The sequence below is a fragment of the Lissotriton helveticus genome, chromosome 7 (assembly GCF_964261635.1).
Source record: "Lissotriton helveticus chromosome 7, aLisHel1.1, whole genome shotgun sequence".
In the NCBI taxonomy this organism is placed as follows: Eukaryota; Metazoa; Chordata; class Amphibia; order Caudata; family Salamandridae; genus Lissotriton; species Lissotriton helveticus.
In genome coordinates this window covers 1,638,005,302-1,638,025,271 of record NC_136068.1, presented here as the reverse complement: position 1 = coordinate 1,638,025,271, position 19,970 = coordinate 1,638,005,302, and the positions used below count along the sequence as shown (strand labels likewise).

At 47.4% G+C, this 19,970-nt stretch overlaps 1 protein-coding gene across 3 annotated transcripts in view; it reads left to right on the top strand.

Moving 5' to 3' along the window:
* MAG (myelin associated glycoprotein) overlaps positions 1-19,970 on the top strand; it is a 404,692-nt gene that overhangs the window by 345,343 nt on the left and 39,379 nt on the right. For all 3 annotated transcript variants that reach the window (XM_078655319.1, XM_078655320.1, XM_078655321.1), the window contains exons 9-10: positions 1,873-1,969; positions 3,189-3,288. In XM_078655319.1, coding sequence (XP_078511445.1) covers positions 1,873-1,969; positions 3,189-3,288 — 197 coding nt within the window. The remainder of the gene's footprint in view (positions 1-1,872; positions 1,970-3,188; positions 3,289-19,970) is intronic.

The following is a 19,970-nucleotide window of genomic DNA, read 5'->3' as shown; positions in this document are numbered from 1 at the left end:
CTTTCGCTTTCCAATTCATGCATCTCATCCTCCCATTCAACTAAAGCTTCAAACTGAGTCGGTCTAGGTCTCGGGTCAAGATTCATCATCTTTTCTCTCAAATTTCTCAAAACTGCCACATCAAAAGATCCTCCTTCCAGGAAAGCTAATACACCATCATTTCTGGTATATCTTACCCAATTCTCTAACCAAACACACGTATGGTAACCATATTTTGACAGCATATAGGAAGCAGGCGTTTTTGGCGGAGGAAGTAATTTTCCCTCTCTTGTGACTATCGCCTTATCCTTCACAAACACATTTTTCACTTTCTTAACCGCTTCGACGCTCATGACGAGCTCAGCTCGTCATGAGTTGTGCCGCTCGCACGCTGATGACGAGCTCAGCTCGTCATGTAACGCGGCTTTTTTCAAATCGCAGCGTGCAGCGGGAAAACCGCTAGCGCGCATGCGGTTAAACCACGAAGGTTTCTTCCTTTCTTCTTCGTAATAGTAATCCATTTTTTCTGTAAATTCCCTGTCTTTCAAAAGATCACTCACTTCCCTGTTGCTGTTCCAACCTATCACAGCGCGGTTTACACTAACGCACCAATTAGAACAAGATACGTTTTCCTAGTGCTTAACCAATAGTATCGCTGCTTTTCGTGATGAGCCTTACAGCTCCTACTCTGTCTTGGTCACGAGGACCAATCCCAGCACGGCACATTTGACGTCACCAGCGTTTCGGCTTCTGCAGCGCCGACTGACCTCTCCTTTACAGGATTTTTCGAGAAGACGTATTTATAAGATATTTGACTAAATCGGTTAGTAACTTACACAAAACAACTCCATTCGTCTGTTTTGCTACACAAAAGTGATAGTTTTCTCAATCATACAAGTATTCTGTATTTCTGGTAGACAGCCACTGGTGGAAAGGTGGCGCTGGTGAACATTCATGCAGTCTGAGAAAGTCACTGGTGCAAACGTGGGTGCTGATGAACATTCATGATGTCTGAGAAAGCCACTGGTGCAAATGCTGGTGCTGGTGAACATTCATGGTGTCTGAGAAAGCCGCTAGTGCAAATGCTGGCCCTGGTAAACACTCATGCAGTCTGAGAAAGTCACTGGTGTGAAAGCTGGCGCTGGTGAACATTTATGTAGTCTGAGAAAGCCACTGGTGCAAAAGCTGGCGCCGGTGAACATTTATGTAGTCTGTGAAAGCCACTGGTGCAAAAGCTGGCCCTGGTAAACACTCATGCAGTCTGAGAAAGTCACTGGTGTGAAATCTGGTGCTGGTGGACATTTATGTAGTCTGAGAAAGCCACTGGTGCAAAAGCTGGCACCGGTGAATATTTATGTAGTCTGAGAAAGCCACTGGCGCAAAAGCCGGCGCTGGTGAACATTTATGTAGTCTGAGGAAGCCACTGGTGCAAAAGCTGGCACTGGTGACGACTGGAAGACTATAGTGAACGGTACAGAGAGGCTATGATCGACAATTGACTTCTTTTGTTGGGTATATAATCTGTTAACGTCAATGTACTGTACTTGTGCCAACAAAATAATTGGAAAGCTGATATGTTGTTGCGGTGCTGCAGAGCGGCGTTTCCACTTCAGTAAGTATGGCTCTGGTCATCAACGGATAGGTTCTGGAAATTCTACATTTAGGCACCAGTTAGCACCATTTGGCGCCCGGCCATCTTCGATTGGCTGCATGTGCTGAAGTAAGAATATCTAAGCCAACCTTTACATGATAGAGACTTACAGCATGCTGATGCTATTCAAGGGGTTCCCTCTGATATTAGATCAATAATGTGACTGGAAGTTATCTGGCTTTGCATAAGTCTCCTACTCCATCTTTCTTTGTAACTCATCGCCCTTGGCTGCTTTCTTTCAGATAATGTGATTTGGGGAAAGGTGGGACCTGTTGGTGCAGTGTTTGCTTTTGTCATCATCATTGGTGTTGCTGGCTACTTGATTCAAACCAGGAAAAAGTAAGTATGGAAAGTGACCCTTTCTCCCAGCACGTCTTCCATAGATTCATTAGTATAAATAATGTAATGCTTTCTCCTTTGCTACTGTCTGGTTCTTACAGGCAATTCCCTTGAACATATAATTTTAGCAACTTTGTAGTGTCAGAAAAAATTATGATTATGTCATTTAAGCAATCTTGTAGGGTGAGAAGAAATAATGAATATATCATTTTGAAATTGTGTAGCATGGCATAAAACTATGATGCACGAGCATAATGTCAACTTTACAAAGTCATGGCAGCTTTGCAAATACAAGTGAAATCCTATAAACACTGGTACCACAACATTCCTCCTCTTCAAGCACACAACAAACTGACCTCTCATATAGATATAGTCAAACTTAAACAACAAGATGAAGGATTACCCAAGGGGCACAGATCACCCATGACCTTGAAACACGTAAAGACACTACAGGTATCAGTAGATCACACTCCCCCCCGCCTCATGACCACCTGATAATGATGACATATGTTGGGAAAAGGCTTGCAATGCCCTGCTCTACATTCAGAGCTGTTAGGTGAGAGTACCTGGTCTGGCACATAATGTGTGTTAGCTCACATACAAGGTTGACTCAACAGTAGTCATACCTACAACAAGCATTGCCGCTCTCACACATACATCTGAGTTCTGAGGAAGCTTGTAAGACTACCCTTTCTCCCCACAACATTCTCCACATAGAGTACTTACTACAACACCTACCACAGCTCAGACCAACACACCAGCTGACTCGCTGACTATGGATGCTGTTTGAACCTTGCCCTACGCTAATGTCCCTACCTGCGAAATACAACTCATTGGGCACCACAACAGCGCTTAGAAGCCAGGCTATTATGGAAAGTCTGCTTTTTACTAATGTCGAATAACCCTCTTCTTAATTCTCCTTATATTATGAATTTCTTCTTGCAAGACCGACGCACAGGTATTTTGTTTGCGCATGTGGTGGTCGCTGTGTTTTTTTCATGCTGGCATTAATTCACAGCTTGTGCAGTCGCTGCATAATTGATTCAGTGCTCAAGAATTGCCGATCTCAGAATAGGCTCGCGTGACTCTCTCCATAGAGAAGCTTTTGCAGAGAGCTCCGCCGCCCATCTGTCGGCGCCGGGTACAAGATGCCAGGCGTCTCCCCATTGCCTGCATGTGAGAAATGTAAAAATGATCGACTTGCTTTTCTCTTTTGCAGGAAAAACGAGAACGAAAGCACCAGTTTTGTTCAAACCGAGAACCCTCCTGTGATGTTCAGCACTGATCATGAACCCAAGGAAAAAAGGGACAAGTCAGAGGTGAGAACATTTGTCACAGGCGGACACTTACTCAACAGTATAATCGCTGTGACTTGTTTTATATACCTGTGTTTTAGAACCTGCCTTTGTCTCCCCAGAATGTTGTTTTTTCCAAAAGTAATCATGAGTAATATACATACACACATACACACAGGGGCTTTTGGTCAGAGTCTGGTCCTGGCGAACAGGGTCTGCCTACTTTACAAACTGCCTCCCTTCACTTTTGAGTGGCAGTACAAATTATACGCACATTGTCCACATCCATCTAAGATGTTCCTTTCTCTGCAGTCACACATCTGTTTCTAAGAGGACTTTATTTTTTTTATTTGTTATATTAACTTTAAATACAAGCTATTTATTTTGCCAGCGTTTAGCGTACCATGTTACATGGTTATTTATTTTTGGCTACTTTTTAAAGTTATAAGTCAGGCCTACAACGTCTTTACGTAAAATTTTAACATTGCAGCTGCCTGCAAGTTCAAGGCTTGGTTAGGTGGCCATTTAGTCTTGTCTCCTTCATAAACAATAATAAAACGCATGTAACAACTGAAAGGCTTGTTATTCAAAATACCTCACAGAATTTTTTTTATTTTTTATTACAAGCATATGCCATCCAGGTTTAGATGGATACATGTTTATTTTTTATTTTGTGGCAGATGCTTGCAATAAAAAATAAAAAAGTTTATAACCATCACACAAGCTTGCGAAGACCAGACCTATTTGCTTGTTTTATATTAGCTATAACAAAGCTTCAGATCTCCTGTGCAAGACTGTTTGTAAGCATAATAAAAAACATCAGTTGATGGACAGAATGCAGAACAATGTCATACATTCACCCCACTACAGAGATCTGGGCCTAAATCCATCGTTTTTTTGCTCACCATGCCATTCCAGTTTGAACCCAGCCATATGCAAATCAGTCTTGACCCTGTGCCCCATGGGAACAGTCCAGCCCGAACTGCCAAGCCAGGTCCTCCCTGGACTGGAAACAAGCATCCTAGGACCAGTTTCAGCCAGGATAGCTTGATTCCAGTAGCATGGAGAGCACGGTACTCACGTCTGAGCATACCCAGCCCACTCGGGGTGACAAATGCAAAAACAACAGTAGATGGACAGAATGCAGAACAATGTCATACATTCACCCCAGTACAGAGGTCAAGGCCTAAATCCATCGTTTTGTTTGCTCCCCATGCAATTCCAGTTTGAATCCAGCCATATGCAAATTAGTCTTGACCCTGTGCCACATGGGAACAGTCCAGCCCGAACTGCCAAGCCAGGTCCTCCCTGTACTGGAAACAAGCATCCTAGGACCGGTTTCGGGGTTTCACCCCTCTTCAGCCAGGATAGCTTGATTCTAGTGGCATAGAGAGCACAGGACTCACGTCTGTGACTGGGGGCGAGTGTCTGAAAAGTTTCAGCTCTCCGTCCATCATCTCCTTGTGTTTGCTTTGTAAGTATAATAAGACAAATGCCTCAAGGTAAGACAAGCAGGAACTTAAATCATAATGGCAATACCGTGCTAAAATGATAGTGTGACCCCTATTATCAGCTGACTTCTTTCTTTGGATAATGTGTTGCACGTGCAGCAGCTGTGACACGTTCACATTCACGCTGTTGTTTATATCTTCCTCAAAGGACTTTGCAAAGACAATTTGTGAAAACAACAAATTATTAGCTGAGTTTGGATGGCATTGGTGCTAAGGGTAGCCGGAGTAGCAGCTGCCCTTGCTACCTTCAGTGACGCAGCTAAGCCTTTTTTTTGTTGCAGATTTATATAGTGCAAACTCAACCCGAAGGTATTGGAGCGCTTTACATGAGCACCAGTTATGTTACACAAGGGCACATTCATTTTTTTGGTAGGCACTGGAGATTAAGTTGTGGAGTCGACCCCGAGGCTCGAACCTTGGTTTCTTAGCTCCAAAGTAGGCAGTCAAACCGTGAGACCACATCCCCTCCCCTCCCCCGGGCTTGCCGCCTGTGTCAGCTGAATCTAAGCGGTGAGGGGAATGCTGGCAATACCTGCGGCTGCCACCCTGTGACAGCCGCAGGTAGTAGGAGGGCGCAAGCCACCGTCCCCAAAACACATGCCTCCTGGGGCAGACCCCCCCTTGCCACACCACTGGCTACCCCCCTACTCAGCGGGTATGAAGGCAGTGACAGGAACAGAAAGTGAAGTTGCATTTAAGATCCATGTTTATTGTGTGTGGGCTCATTTCCATGCCCTTCGTGTTGTATATTTATTAACAACAGAGGGCTGTTGAGGGGCTAAGAGCGGATCAACTCATTAATGACCTAGGAGTCAAAGGGTGCATGATTTCACATCAACTACTCCCGCCATTTAGGTGTCTCAATGCCCTTATGCAATTAATTCATTGCCCCATCACATTTTCAAACAATTCTTTTGATAACTTGCTTTTGGTTCTCCCGGTCAAAGTTTTTTAATCAGTATATTCTAGGTTATAATGTTAGCAGAGCTCAGTTCAATACATATACAATACATATGCTGGGTCTGGTGGCTTACTGGACTAATGCATCCATGGAAGGGGCCTGTGTTCGACCTCATGGTCATAGGTTCAAATCCTGAGGGGTCCACTCTGCATTTCATCCATCTGAATTCGATAAAATGAGAACCGTTGGGTAACAATAAACATCTGTTAATCAGCACCTTGAGACCCACGGGTGATAAGTGTGCTTTACAAATACACGTGTTATGTTACATATACATACCAGGATGCTGACGTCAGCTGTGTGTAGAACCCTCCAGTGCTTTAAATGGGCTGGTACGGAGTACCAGCACTTTTTAATTTTGAGAGGGAGAGTACCGGCACTTCTCTAGACGCACGTAATACTTTTAATTGGAGAGTACCGGCACTTCTCAGAAACAAGCCGGTACTCTGCTAACAGAGTACCTGCACTTCTATTTTTCCATTTCAAGCACTGGAACCCACTAAACCAATGTCAATATTTCATTTGAATGCATAGTTGAGCGAAACAAGGAAAATCCAAGTACTGAAGGCAAACGGAAATATACAACTTCCCAAAAGACCAACCACGAAGGTTAAGGGTGGTGTGGGCAAATGTAGTAGTTCCAAGAACCAGCCAAACTGAACCATTCAGCAATTAACTGATTAAAGCCGGTGACTACTGAAGTTCCTACTTACAGCAGGTAACAAGCTGTGTGTGGATTTAGCATAATTTGCTTTTGCGTAATCACATAAAATTACGGCAGACATGAAATTATACGTTCTCTGTCCTTACAAGATGTATTTTAGCATGAAATGCGTCCTCGAGTCAGTTTTTGACACAAGGATGCATTTAAACAAGCGCATTGTAAACAACTGTCACTCACGTAATGTTGTTTGTGTGTGTTTCAAGTTTTTGTGCCCCCGAGGTCTTTGGCATTGATAGGTTCTTTGTGAGTCGCAATTAAGACATCACAATTCCTAATGTATGAAAACGAACATCTTGTAAACAGCAATTCCTAATGGGGTCACAATAGACCTGTCTCATGATTATTAGCTAGGTAGGTCGCAATTTGCGACCCATTAGGAATTGCAGCCATCAGAGGGATGGTGGACTGTGGGGGTCATTACACCATCATGTCTGTGATTGTTTTTTAATAAAGCAATCCTTTTTTTTCCTTTTTTTAAATGCAACCCGTTTTTCTTAAAGCAAAACGAGATGCATTTGAAAAAATAAAATGAAACATTCAAAGAAATATATATTTCAACATTCACAAAGGGCAAGGTGTCCCATGCAAACCCCTTCCCACTTGCGAATGGTTTCCACCACCCTTGAGGTGTCGGTAAAAAAGAATGATTTGCGACCATAATTTGGTTGCAAAATATTCATACATGCCACTGTGATTCGGTATTAGGGAGGGATGCCCTAAACATGCCCCTTCCAAATACTGAATCGCTAAACACAAATTGTGGTTTGGTAAAATGTTACTGGATCGCAAATTGTGCTCTGTACATATTTAAAAGCATTTGTACATTAGGTCAGAAATGGCCTAATTCTGCGAATCAGGACGTTACCGACTACAGCAATGCTTTTGTAGATATGACCCTATATTATTACCATGAACTATGGTTTCTGTATATGTGATGACACTGTTGCAACAGACCCATCTTCATTGCCGCACTGTTTAGGTCTACCTGGGGTTTTAATGCAAAGCCTGAACTACCTATAAAGTGTAGCAATAAGAGTTCATCTGTTGTCTGAAGAGAAGTGAGAACATTAAATATCACACCAGAGCTGTGAAAAGGTTAGCTGTGGCAGAGTTGACCCCCAACCTATCCCAAATCAACCCCTTTGCATCACAAATTGTAAGAAGGGTGTAGAGGTGCCCGAGCTTTTCTACGTTTCTGCAATGTATTTTCCTCTTAGCCAGAATGGAAAGAGGGACTACCGCAGGATGGATGTAAAATACTGCAGCCTGGGTCCCTGCAGCAGACAGGAAACCATAAGTAAATAGCAAATTCATTCTGGCAGCCTGAAAGTCAATGTGCCTTTAAATATTACATGAACTATATCTCAGACGGGTGCAGACTCAGAAAGTGTGCGTCCATCCAGTCTCTAATGCACACAGCATAATTTCTGAGGCATCTAATTACTTTAACGATGGAGGCCATCAGGCATTGCTAAATGCCATTCACGTATTTGTCTAGTGAGATGTCCTGCTAGCTACTGAAGTACCAGAGTGGTTACACACACAGTTTAAACAGCACGGTTACCAGTGTCTGCCTTGTTTGCTCGAATCCAGGCCTAATGAAACCCACTGGTCAAGAAGGAGGCAAACCAGTAACAGAAGACAAATATGGTCGGGTACTCCCTAGAACCCCTCAACAGCTCAACAACCCCCTGGTGCCTAGTAGCTCCCGTCCCGGTCTCCCCCTGCCCCAGGGACTTGGACAACCAGACTGGGTGTTTGGGTAAGATATTTGGATTAGGGGCGAGTGACCCCCCCCGGCCGTATTTATTAATATTACAAACAATATTCAACATTTCAAATTACAGAAAACTTTAAACGCAGAAAGTACAGTTTACATTGATAGACACATGTTGTTGCGAGGACTAACCTTAACACATTCTAATACAGAAGACACTCCTACCGTAAATCTAACAATGCACAATATGACTTTCTGTGTGTCCCTTTTTGAGCCTGACGGCAAAGTCAACGTCTGGCAGGCTTCTCGCCCCTCCTTCTTCTAGTCCCAGGGTACTGCCACTATTACTCCTGGAGCAAGATTGCGCAGGGGGTCCAGCTTATCGGACGGATCTTTTTACCCCGGGCCCCCCCTACGCCCAGGTCTTGATCTCCATGACAGGGGGCCGCAGACTGCTGCGCACGCGCGTTAGAGGGGTGGCCCCAGGCCAACTGGGAAGGATGACTCCCCGGCCCCCATACACTGACAGCCTACTTACCGCCTGTCACTACCCCCGGAGTTACATGGTGTTGACCGCTAAGATCGCAGACTATGCTTACCAGTGTTGACCTTACCGCCACATGCCAGCATAGTTGACCGACTATCTGGCCCCCCCTTCCGCCCTAGAAAAGGTCTGTTTCAAATCCCTGAGCCAGGCTATGATATCATCCATAAAAGCATGATTAATTTTATAGGAAAGGTGCACCCCATCCTGAAGAAAAAACTGCTCTCCTCTGATGTACCTGTGTGTTATCGTCCTTAACCTAGGGGTCCTAAACAATTTGTCGAATTTGTTGTTGGGCCGCTTTACCGCGTGATTCATCGCCCTGACTGATTCGCCCCCCCTCCACTGAAACCTCGGTATCATATGGGACCACGCTATTATGGACTGTGGACACTGCTTCGCCAGCCACCCTACCTCTTTGAGTAATTCTTCGGTCAGGGTCCTCCTACCCAGTTTTGCCAAATCATTCGCCCCCAAGTGCAGGATCCAGATTGCAGGTGGTCCCGAGCTTGTGCATAAAGCGTGGTTCACCAACTCTCTGAATTGTCCCACGCACAGTCCCCCCTTCCAAAAAATAACATTTTTGACCCTAAACTTGTCACCCTATCTTTGATGGCTCCTGTAAAGAAAGCATTCAAACGGCGAACATATGAGTGTCCTACCACCAAATTTCTTGGTTCTTCTGGTGCGAAGAGTAAACTTGCGTCACCTCTTGAAATGTTTCGCTGCGAACAGCCGCCTGTTGATTCGACGCATGTTTCTTCCCTGAGTCACAGGATGAAGAAACTGCAAGTAACATAGAAAAGAGAAAAGGGGGTCAGTGCACTGCCACACCGGCATACCATCCAAATATACAAATGAACATCTCGTCCCCAACCAACCTCCCTACTTCTTGAGTCACAAGAATAAAGTAAGGGGCAACCGTGTTGAAACGAAAATCGGTACTACAGTAAGTAGCCGCACATATCGTTTATAGCAATTGGAAGACCACCTGCCAATCTTTTTAACACGTTCCTAACCTAGGCCTCTTGCCGCTGCTTCCGAGGCTGCGCCTATCCTAAAAGAGTGGGTCCCAAAATTGGCTGGATCAAAACCAACCTCCTCGAGTGCCTTGATCATCACCCTCCTAAACTGGAATACTGTTAGGGGTGTTCCATCGGTGTGTATAAACAGAGGACCTCCTAATAACAGAGCCCTCTGAGCCATGAAATCCTTTAACCTGGCGACCGGGCAGCATGCCACATTCCCTGCCCTGTTCAGGACGACGGACTCTCCCTTACCCTCCTGATCAGTCTTAGATTGAGGAATGGTAATCATCACCGAGCCTTCGCCCAGTTTTACGTGCCCTGCTTGGATCCCACCCAGCCTATCCTGCTTATTCCTTGCGACCAGCTCACCTACCCTGAAAGCACTGTAAAACGCTAAGCAGAATGCAGCTTGAAACAGGACGGTCTCGCTAAATGAGGTACAGAACCGTGGTAAGGCCACCACCAACTTTCCCAGTGTCTCTAGGCTAACAGGCCTCCGCACATCGGGTTCCGCCTTTCTCAAACGCTGCCACCCCTTCAAAACCTGTTGTACCACAAAGCGTTTCGTGGGATCACCTTTCCCGTGTAACTTCGCAAAATAAGAAATTGCTGCGATGTGTCTCCTCGCGGCTGCCACTGTGCGACCCTGTTCCCACATGAACGCAAGGTAAGCTACTACTGACTCATGCTCTAGCCATCTGCCACCCCACTGGTCCCCTAGGAAAAGACAAAATTCACCAAAGGCCCCTTCATAAGCACTCCTTGTTCTAGGCGCTAGGCTCGCAGCCACGAGGTGCGGTACTCTGGGGCACCAAGTTGCCATAAACGTTCTGGGAAAGGTGTCGGGTGGGGCGCTGCCTCTGGGATGTGTGTCCTGAACTCCTGCATTTTAAAACGAGACAATGCGTCAGCAGCGTGGTTCAACACTCCTGGAACATGCTTTGCTCGAAAAAGAACATTCAACCTCATGCACTGTAACACTATTTCTTTTAACAGGCGTAGCAGCAGTCCACATTTTGCCGACTGATTGTTTATGCATTCCACCACTCCCATGTTGTCAGACCAAAATATGACCGACTGGTCTCTCAATGCATCTGCCCAAACAACCAAAGCTACCAGAATCGGGAAGAGCTCCAGGAAAGTGATGTTGCTGGTGAGCCCTGAACGCTTCCACCATACCGGCCAATGTTCTGCCACCCAAACGTGCCCCAGAATTGCTCCAAACCCCTCGCTGCCTGCTGCGTCGGTCATTAAACCTAGTTCGGGGCTGGACATGGGTGGGCTAGGCCACACCACCTTGCCATTAAAATCCTGCAGGAAAGTCTTCCATATCTGCATGTCCTGCCTGACTTCTTTGGTCAATCTGGTGTGGTGGTGCTTCTCCTTGAGGCCAGACAAGGCGTGAGCCATAGTGCGAGAGAAAGGACGCGCCATAGGAATGATGCGCAATGCAAAATTTAGCTGGCCCACCACCTGCTGTAGCCGGTGTAGCGTAACCTTCTCTCTGCTAATGCGGCATTCCAACGCGCGCCCGAACTCCCTAACCTTGTCACGTGGCAATCTGGATACCCCCTGGACAGAATCTAACTCAATCCCTAGAAATTCAATGATGGTTGTTGGGCCCACTGTTTTATCGGGTGCCAGTGGCACACCGAACTCCTGCATGAGGTCGCAAAATTGCTGCAAGGCTGCCCTGCATTCCCCCGAGCCTGGGGCCCCTAGAAAAAGAAAATCGTCCAGGTAATGTAGGACCCCCTGATGCCCGGATTTTTCCCTGAATGACCATTCTAAGAAGGAGCTATACAGGGGATTTGAGTATATTTCATGTAAACGATTATGTTATCCTTGTGGCACGTCCAACACTACGCCGCCCGGCCTCCGGGATGTGGGCCTAGAGGCTGTGTTTTATCTTGCAGGTTGCCCTTGGTTATTTACCTAAGTGTCTGCCGCAGGTATTTATTGGAATGTGTCTTTTTCTGTTATCTGCAATAAACACAATTTTCAAAAAAAAGAAGGAGCTGATTTTTTCAAAATAAGCGCAGGAGACTGAGCATCCCATAGGCATGCACTTGTCCACATAGTACTTTCCTTCAAACTGAAATCCAAGAAGATGACAATCAGCGGGGTGAACAAGAAGCAAGCGGAAAGCTGATTCAATGTCGGATTTCGCTAACAGGGCCCCCTGACCTAAGGTTCTCAACATGGTCACCGCCTGATCAAAAGATGTGTACTTGACACTACATAGCGCATCCGCAATGGCATCATTCACTGAGCTGCCCCTAGGTGCGGACAGGTTGTGGATTAATCTGAATTCGCCCGGTGCCTTCTTCGGTACCACCCCTAGGGGTGAGCACACAAAATCCGCCATTGGGACGTCCTCAAATGGTCCAGCCACCCTCCCTAGGTTCAACTCCTCGCAAATTTTTGCCCTTGCTATGCTCATGTTGGATCGTACCGACACCTGGTTCTTACAGTATGTCACCCCGCTGTGGCCCTGCGCAGGTATCCTGAAACCCTAGACAAAACCTTCCCTGATGACCCTCGCTGATTCAGTGCAAGAGTACCGTTCCAACCAAGGAATCATAGCGCCAATGTTCACTGGAGATCTGGCCTTTCCTGCTTCTTGCCCCCTTTGTCTCTAGCTTTTTTGTTGCACTTGGACTCGGGGTGGGAGGTGTTACCACAGTATACGCAGGCGTGCCTGAATTTACACGTGCCTGCGGCCCTGGAACAGGTACGCTTGTTAAAGTCAAAGCAAACCCCTCTCTTGCTATTGCCCCCTGATCTGGCTGCACTACCCCCCGCGTTCCCAGCGGGGCTTGTCCTAAAGGGAGGGAAACGGCCCGCATCTGGGACTGGGGTCCGTGCGGTCTCCTGCGACGCTACCACCAAGTATTTTAGGTGGAGGAACATATCGGTCTGATCCCACCTCAGGGTGGAGTCCTCGGCCTTCGCCCGCCTAAACGCCTTGTCATAATCTTTCCACCGGTCACCACCCTTTTCTGCGTGAGCGAGGGTGATCCTATTCTGGTAGATTGCCATTTCTGACCCCACCTCTGGGAAGCATTCAAGCATTACAGACATGTAAGTGGAGAAACCCTGTATCCAGTTTGCCAAATTATCCTCCACCCTGTATTTTAGTAAGATGGTAGACCATTCTCTAGGATGAGTCCATTCTTTATTTTTCCTAGCCTCTTCCCTCTCCGCTTCATCAATTAAAAGGAAAAACATATTCACGTATTCCCCCTTCCAAATCCTTTCTTTCATGTCTTTGGACAGATGCCGACCCAAACGCCCCCTCTCAGAACGCATTTCCCCCACTCCCAGAGGCGCGAAATGCCTTGTACCTGCCGATGCTGCTACATCAGCCTTCTTTGCTGGGTCCGCCTCCTTCCCGCCGTTGCTTGTTCCCGGCAGGCTGCTGCTACTGGTGCCTGACACCTGTTCCTGTGACCCCACGGTCGCCTCATTAGAGATTGGGACAGCAGGTACCTGCTGTGGGCTCCCTGCCGGTAATGCCGGCCCCTCCTTTGCTTTGCCAACTCCAAGTTCCGCGAGCAACTTTTTAGCACGCTCCATCGCGTCACCCCCACCAGTTGACGCCCCTGCGGCATGTGACCAGTTGCCTATGGAATCAAGCCATGGCAGAACCGCCGCTAAACTGGCCGTCATGTCGGGCTGGCCAGGTACTTCTAAGACTGCCCCTAAAGTATTCTGAGCTCCTGGCGTGACCAACTGTCCTGGCTGCCCTGTACCTTCAACACCCACAGGGGGCTCGGGCTCTGTGGCTGACACCAGATTCACTGAATCAATTGCGCCCTCCCCTCTCCTTTTCCCACTTTGTTTTGTCTTATTCCGCTTTGGGGGAGGGGAGGGAGTAATTCCTTGGGGGCACAATAGGCCGTCTAGGCCTTCCCCCCACTACTGCTTCTGGTCCTTCAACCTTGTCCTGCAGCCTATTGAGGGTCTGACCCATGGCCTGTACTTGCTGCACCAATGCTTCCAGCATGACCTCCGTGTGAGAACGTTTCTCGGGCCTCCGTGCCTTAGGGGCCATAGCGATCGGGCGCCCTTCCTACTTATGACCGCCCGGGGGAATCTCTAACACGTGACAGGTACCCACCTGGAGACAATGTCCCCTCTCACCAGTTGTTGTAGCGACACCGACCAACCTGCGCAGTCACGCAACCAGAGCCAAGACTTACTGGCTAACCCAGTAAGCTCAGGCGAGCCGCCCGCTCAAGCCCTCTATGGCTCCCAGAGCGATATCTGCTGGTTAGCCGAATGCCGCCTCCGCTGTTTCCCGTGCTCGCCAACCGACTGCTGCCCCGCAGGTGGGTGCTTGTCCACTCCGCGATGATAGCCGGTGCTGCTGAGAAAAAATTGACAAATTGCGTTTTACGCTGCGCTGCGCCTGCGAAAGCTGTCCCAATGAGCACCCCTAGCTGCAGCTGTTCAATGAGGAAAAAGGACAATACCGCGAAATGTTCCTCACAGTGGTTCCAGTTTTTTGCCGCCGCTGACCAAACAACCCCTGAACCCTGTCCTGATCCTGAGCTAAGGGGCCAAAAACACTACTCTCGCCCTAGGACATAGGAGACACCGTACAGCCCTGGCGATCAAAACGCTCTACACCTCAGCCCTAGCTCAATTGGCAGAATGTGTGAGTCCCCCTGACCGCAGCACCCGCTAAAAACGCCCCCAGAACCGCAGTACCAGACCCTGCCTTGTGTCGGTTGTCCCTATACGCCCCCCCCCTCATATGACGAGCGCTGTGCCGGCCAGATTGCCCCATAGTTAACTAGGGCTCGAGTTCAATGAAATTGTATAGGAACCGTTCTGCAAATTCTTCAGCGGGTTGTGTGTTGGAATGAGCACCCGTGCCCTTCCTCTTACACCACGAGCACCAACGCAAGATTAATGCGCCGGTAGCTGCACAAACACGTTGCACTACGACTTCCTATTCTACATCCCAGTCGCTCCCTGAACGTGCGCTGGTAGCGGTACCCCCACCGGGCTCTCCGTCTAACCAAAGGAGTTGCCCGGAAAATACCATGCAACGGCCGCTGATCCCGAGATGCTCTCGGCCGCACAGACGCCTCCGATGCCGCTCTCCGTCCGTAGCCCGCAGTCCAGCAATCGCTGATCACCCGATGCCGCTCCTCCGCAAAACCACGACGGAACCTGAAATACAAACAAAAGATTAAAAGGGACGGGTGGAGGGGCCAGCCGGCCCGTGTGTGGGTGCGATATGGAGGCGGCCGCGGGAACCAAGAGGCTGCCTCACCTGCGGGCTCCCCCTTTTAAGGGTTACCGAGCCCAGGCGAGACTTCCGGAATGTTTCTGAACCGGAAGCGCTGAAGCGCTTCCGGTTCACTGCTCTAAAAGGCGACGCCCATTGGCTGCCGCTCGCTAAAAGGGGGAGTCCGCGTCACTGGTGACCCGTCTCCCCCCCCCCCCTCCTCCCCTCTTATGATTTTCGGGGCTAGGGAGACCGCCATAATGGCGGCCCGTCCCATGCTGGTTCCTGGCTCTGACAAGGATCAACTGGTTAGGGAGTTGCATTCTCATGGCTTCCCACTTTCTCAAAATTGATCAAATGTTGAGTCTAGAATATCCTATGAGACCTAGGAAGAAGCAAATAGTTTGTAATGAGCCACACTGTACCCAACTGGGTTACCTGGACACCTGCACACTTCTTGTTAGACCTATTTGCTTTAACCAAATGTGCATACAAATCAAGACCCAGTCTTGACAGATTGAAGGCCATGATTGTCTGGATTCTGATAAGGAAGGTCATAAAGGGAAGCACTTTTTAGGCTCTGGAGATGGTAAACCTTAGACTGAATCAACCTATGGAGCTGAGGTGCCAATAAAGGCTGGACATCTGCAGTGATACCCAGGTTATGTACTGTTACCACTATAGTGGTGGGAGGCCAGCAACTTGGGCCAATTTCCTGCAGATCAGAAAGCATGATCTTTGCATTTGCCAGATTTGACTTCAGAAAAAAATCAGAGCTTCTCATGGCTATTGTTGTTCAGCAGGTAGGGAAAGTAGATAGCCCATTGGTTAAGCTGGGAAAAAGTCCCGAGCATCTGCATGCCATTAACATAATTAAACATTTATATATCCCGTAAGATCTGACAAATTATGCTAGATGTTGGTTTGTACAAAAGAAAATAATGAAAAAATGGAAAATAAATGAGGTAACTTGATAGATTAATTTGTGAAAGGAAGGTCGTTATGAGAGCCTCCCTTTGTTATTTGTCACCGAGAAAGGGCTGATCTGCAGTGCTCTTTATTTACCAATCTGGAAAATGTATTTTGAGGAGCCTACTCTGGTGTATTGAATGCTAAGGATTGATCTAATACATAAAGTGCAGCCACGCTGTCATGCATTTCTCTCCTTAGATCAAGGCTGGTCGCTGTTCTTAATTCAGTTCTTCTCATTGCGGAAAAACCCGTCTAGTGTGTCCTCATTCAGCTTATGATTCTCTTGGAAAGGTTGCAGTTGCAGTTGTAAAATCACAATTTTCTTCAGAATTTTTGGAATAAGAGGGAGATAAGAATACATTCGTAGTTGGTCAGATCAGAGGCATTCAGTTTCATTATTAGCACTTTGGAGACCTTTCATTTTTCTGAGGCTGTACTGGCCCATCTGTCAATAAATGAAGGATTGAGGCAGATACTTAGGGGCATATTTATGAGGGGAGTTGTATAGCTCTGGCACCACAAAACGTGGTGCAAGCATGATGCGAGCCCAAAATAAGAGTTATGAAGCCACGCAAGGCCACCTTGTGTGGCCCTGAGTGGCTTCATAAATCTCTAGTAACGCAACAGAGCGCAAATCACTGCATTGCGTTACTTTGCTGTGGGAAGGTGTTCTATGAGCGTTGTTCGGGTGTTCCCATGCAACTCCCATGGATATTTTACGCATTCCCAGATTTATCAAAAGTGGTAGACCTGGGAATGTGCCAAAAATATATGGCTTCTCAGGGGAAGCATAACAAGGAGAAATATCCTTATTTCTCCACATTAATTCAATAAATGAATTAATAAATTAATTTGATAATGGTCACGAATCACCCCCTGCTGGGTATCTCAGTGCACAGTAGAATATGTTAAAGCTGTATCTAAAACACCGGTACCGCCATCACCAGGACGCCGGAAACTCTGCCATCCTGTGGGAGGACTACAGTTCCCAGCAGCCTCTGCTGAAGGCCAAGCTCCTCTCCCGCAGTTGTTGTAACCACCACCATCACCATTATACCAGGAACTCTGCAACCCTGTGGGTTGACTACAGTTCCCAGCAGCCTCTGCTGAAGGCCACACCCTTCACGCACTTTTAAGAGCAGCATGGTCCCGCAGTTGTTGTAACTTCCACTGCCATCACCAGGGCACCAGAAACACGCCACCCTGTGGGAGATCTACAGTTCCCAGCAGCCTCTGCTGAAGGCCATGCCCCTCTTGCGCTTTTAAGCACAGCCTGGGCTCATGACGCAGGACGTGCCCGGACCGTCCCTGGGCGAAGCCAGGGCATGTCAGAGCCCGGAAGAGGCTGGGCTGGGCCACCCCTCTAATTCAGAGTTCCTGGAACTCATGACCATACTATTATGGGGAAAAGAAAGATTATGCGTGTAACAAGAGGGAGAGAGAGGACTAGATAGCTAGTCCGAGTCCCCGAGGGTTTATATGTGATTAATCAAAGAGGACTAGCTTAAGTTGACCAAAGTGTTGCAGTACTCTAATTAGTTCTGTCACAGGCACCTTGTTGGTGTATTCATGAAGCCCTCACCCACCAACCTAGTTAGTGGCATGCTTCATCACCGGGCCCACCCAGTGACACCTAGTATGTCCCGGGTGTGCTACGACGCCTGATTACAGCGGAGCTGGTATATTGCTGAGAGTGCAGTGAGTGAGGTTGAGTGAGTTGTGATTTAAAACGGCTTGGTGGTGGTCCCAGTACCCGAGGGTAAATTAAATTTTAATAACTGGGCCGTCACCAGCGGTTAAAAGTAAGGCTACAGGACGCGTAAGGGTGGCGAGTTACTGCCCCCTGCGTCCTTCAGATGCATACGCTTTGGGTTATTAGCCAAGGCTTCCTGGAGGGAAGCGGTAAGGGGATGACCAGTCTTTCTGGTCAGTGCCTGCCTTGTACCTGTTGTCCCGCCGTCGTCCTCCTTGGCTAATAACCCAAAGCGTATGCATGAGAAGGGAATCCCCCTCTCACATATAGAAAAACGCCTTAGTGAGTGTATCACATAGTCTGTACCACAACACTAAGTCTGTTTTATTTCACCACACCTTTTAAAAAACGGTCCTGAGGAAAGCCAGAATACTCTAAGGCACTGGCTGAAACATGTCGACCATCTGAAGGACGCAGGGGGCAGTAACTCGCCACCCTTACGCGTCCTGTAGCCTTACTTTTAACCGCTGGTGACGGCCCAGTTATTAAAATTTTATTTACCATCGGGTACTGGGACCACCACCAAGCCGTTTTAAATCACAACTCACTCAACCTCACTCACTGCACTCTCAGCAATATACCAGCTCCGCTGTAATCAGGCGTCGTAGCACACCCGGGACATACTAGGTGTCACTGGGTGGGCCCGATGATGAAGCATGCCACCAACTAGGTTGGTGGGTGAGGGCTTCATGAATACACCAACGAAAAGAAAGATTAAACAGCTTGAGGCAGGAGGGGAAACCATCGCAACTCTTGACTCCTTCCTGGTAAGGGCCGCAAATTTATTGTCCAAACAACTGACAGAGCATAAACTGACCCATAGAGAACCCAATAGTGGGATTATTATTAGAGACAATCCCCCGACAGACTCGCATACCGTTTCCATGGACCATATTTTACCAGGCCCCCTGCCAATCACCCGAGAGGGTTCAAGTAATAGTGCTGCTTCACCAGAAGAACCACCAGTTAAAAGAAAGCGAGGAGGGTCTAGACAGAAGCATTTATCAAAATCCAGAAAACCTTTGACTAATGTAGCTGACATGGTTGATATTATAACAACATGAAAAGGTGGTTCCCAATATTATAAAGGACCAAACGGTTCCAATACTACAAAATGCCCACAGAACAGCTAATTATATTCAAATTATTTTATTGTCATACCCAGGGCTCCTCAAATGAAAAAGAAATACACATAAAGGTAGACCAGCTTGCATCACGCACAATTCAACCTTTAATAACACGACTAGTAGCTTTAGAGCAGCATCTAGCGATATTAATTTAGAAGGGAGAGGTATTGTGGAACTCAGGGTCTGCTACTACTGGCATTGAGGTACTAGGGGGTCCAAACTCCATTTTAAAATCATGTGGCTCAAATCTAAGGGAAAGAGTTGAAAGCCACATCCGTGGGGATATACATAATTCACAGATTTTTCCCCAACAAGCAATATAGACTGAAGCGCCCAGGATAGGGATTTGATAATTACTGGAAAAACTCATAGTGAAGGCAGGACATGATTTTTTTTATTTATTTGACGCTTGTAAAGCGCACGGCTACCTCAACGGAGGTGTCCCGGGGCTGATCATAAGAATAATCCATTAACCCCTTCGACGCTCATGATGAGCTGGGCTCGTCATGAGGTAGCCTCCTCGCACGCTCATGACGAGCCCAGCTCGTCATGAATAATGGGATTTACAAATTGTCAGCGTGCGGGCGGAAATCATGCCGCACGCATGCGGTTAATCCCCGCTTCCTCTAATCACCAGAACAGTTGGGACCCTGTAGTAGTAGATGGTACTCAGGCACCCCATGCGAGGAGAGAAACAAGGGCACATGCAAGGGACAGGTGGAGGGGGGTAACATCTCAAGGGAGGGGGAGAGGAGACAACTACCCTGCAGTCCCTTGCTCTCCCCAAAAGAAGCTAGCCCGCTGGTGCTCATACTGGAAAATGTGCCAGAAATGCAGACATCCCAATACGAAACTACTGAGCAACGGATGGGGAAAGTATTACATTGGCTGACCAAATTTTGCTGAATGGGTTAATTCATATATAGCCACATCATTATGGCTAGGAGGATTTCCTGGATTGGACCATCACTAAAATCTTTACCAGGGGACAGTATTGTGATTACTTTTAATGCTCAAGAATTGGTAAGGGAGCTGTTAGGGTGTTTAACTATTGCACCTTTAGCAGCAACACAGATAAATGCCCTACCCTTGGGCTTCTTTTATCAACCGCACGAGGTTCTTAGGAC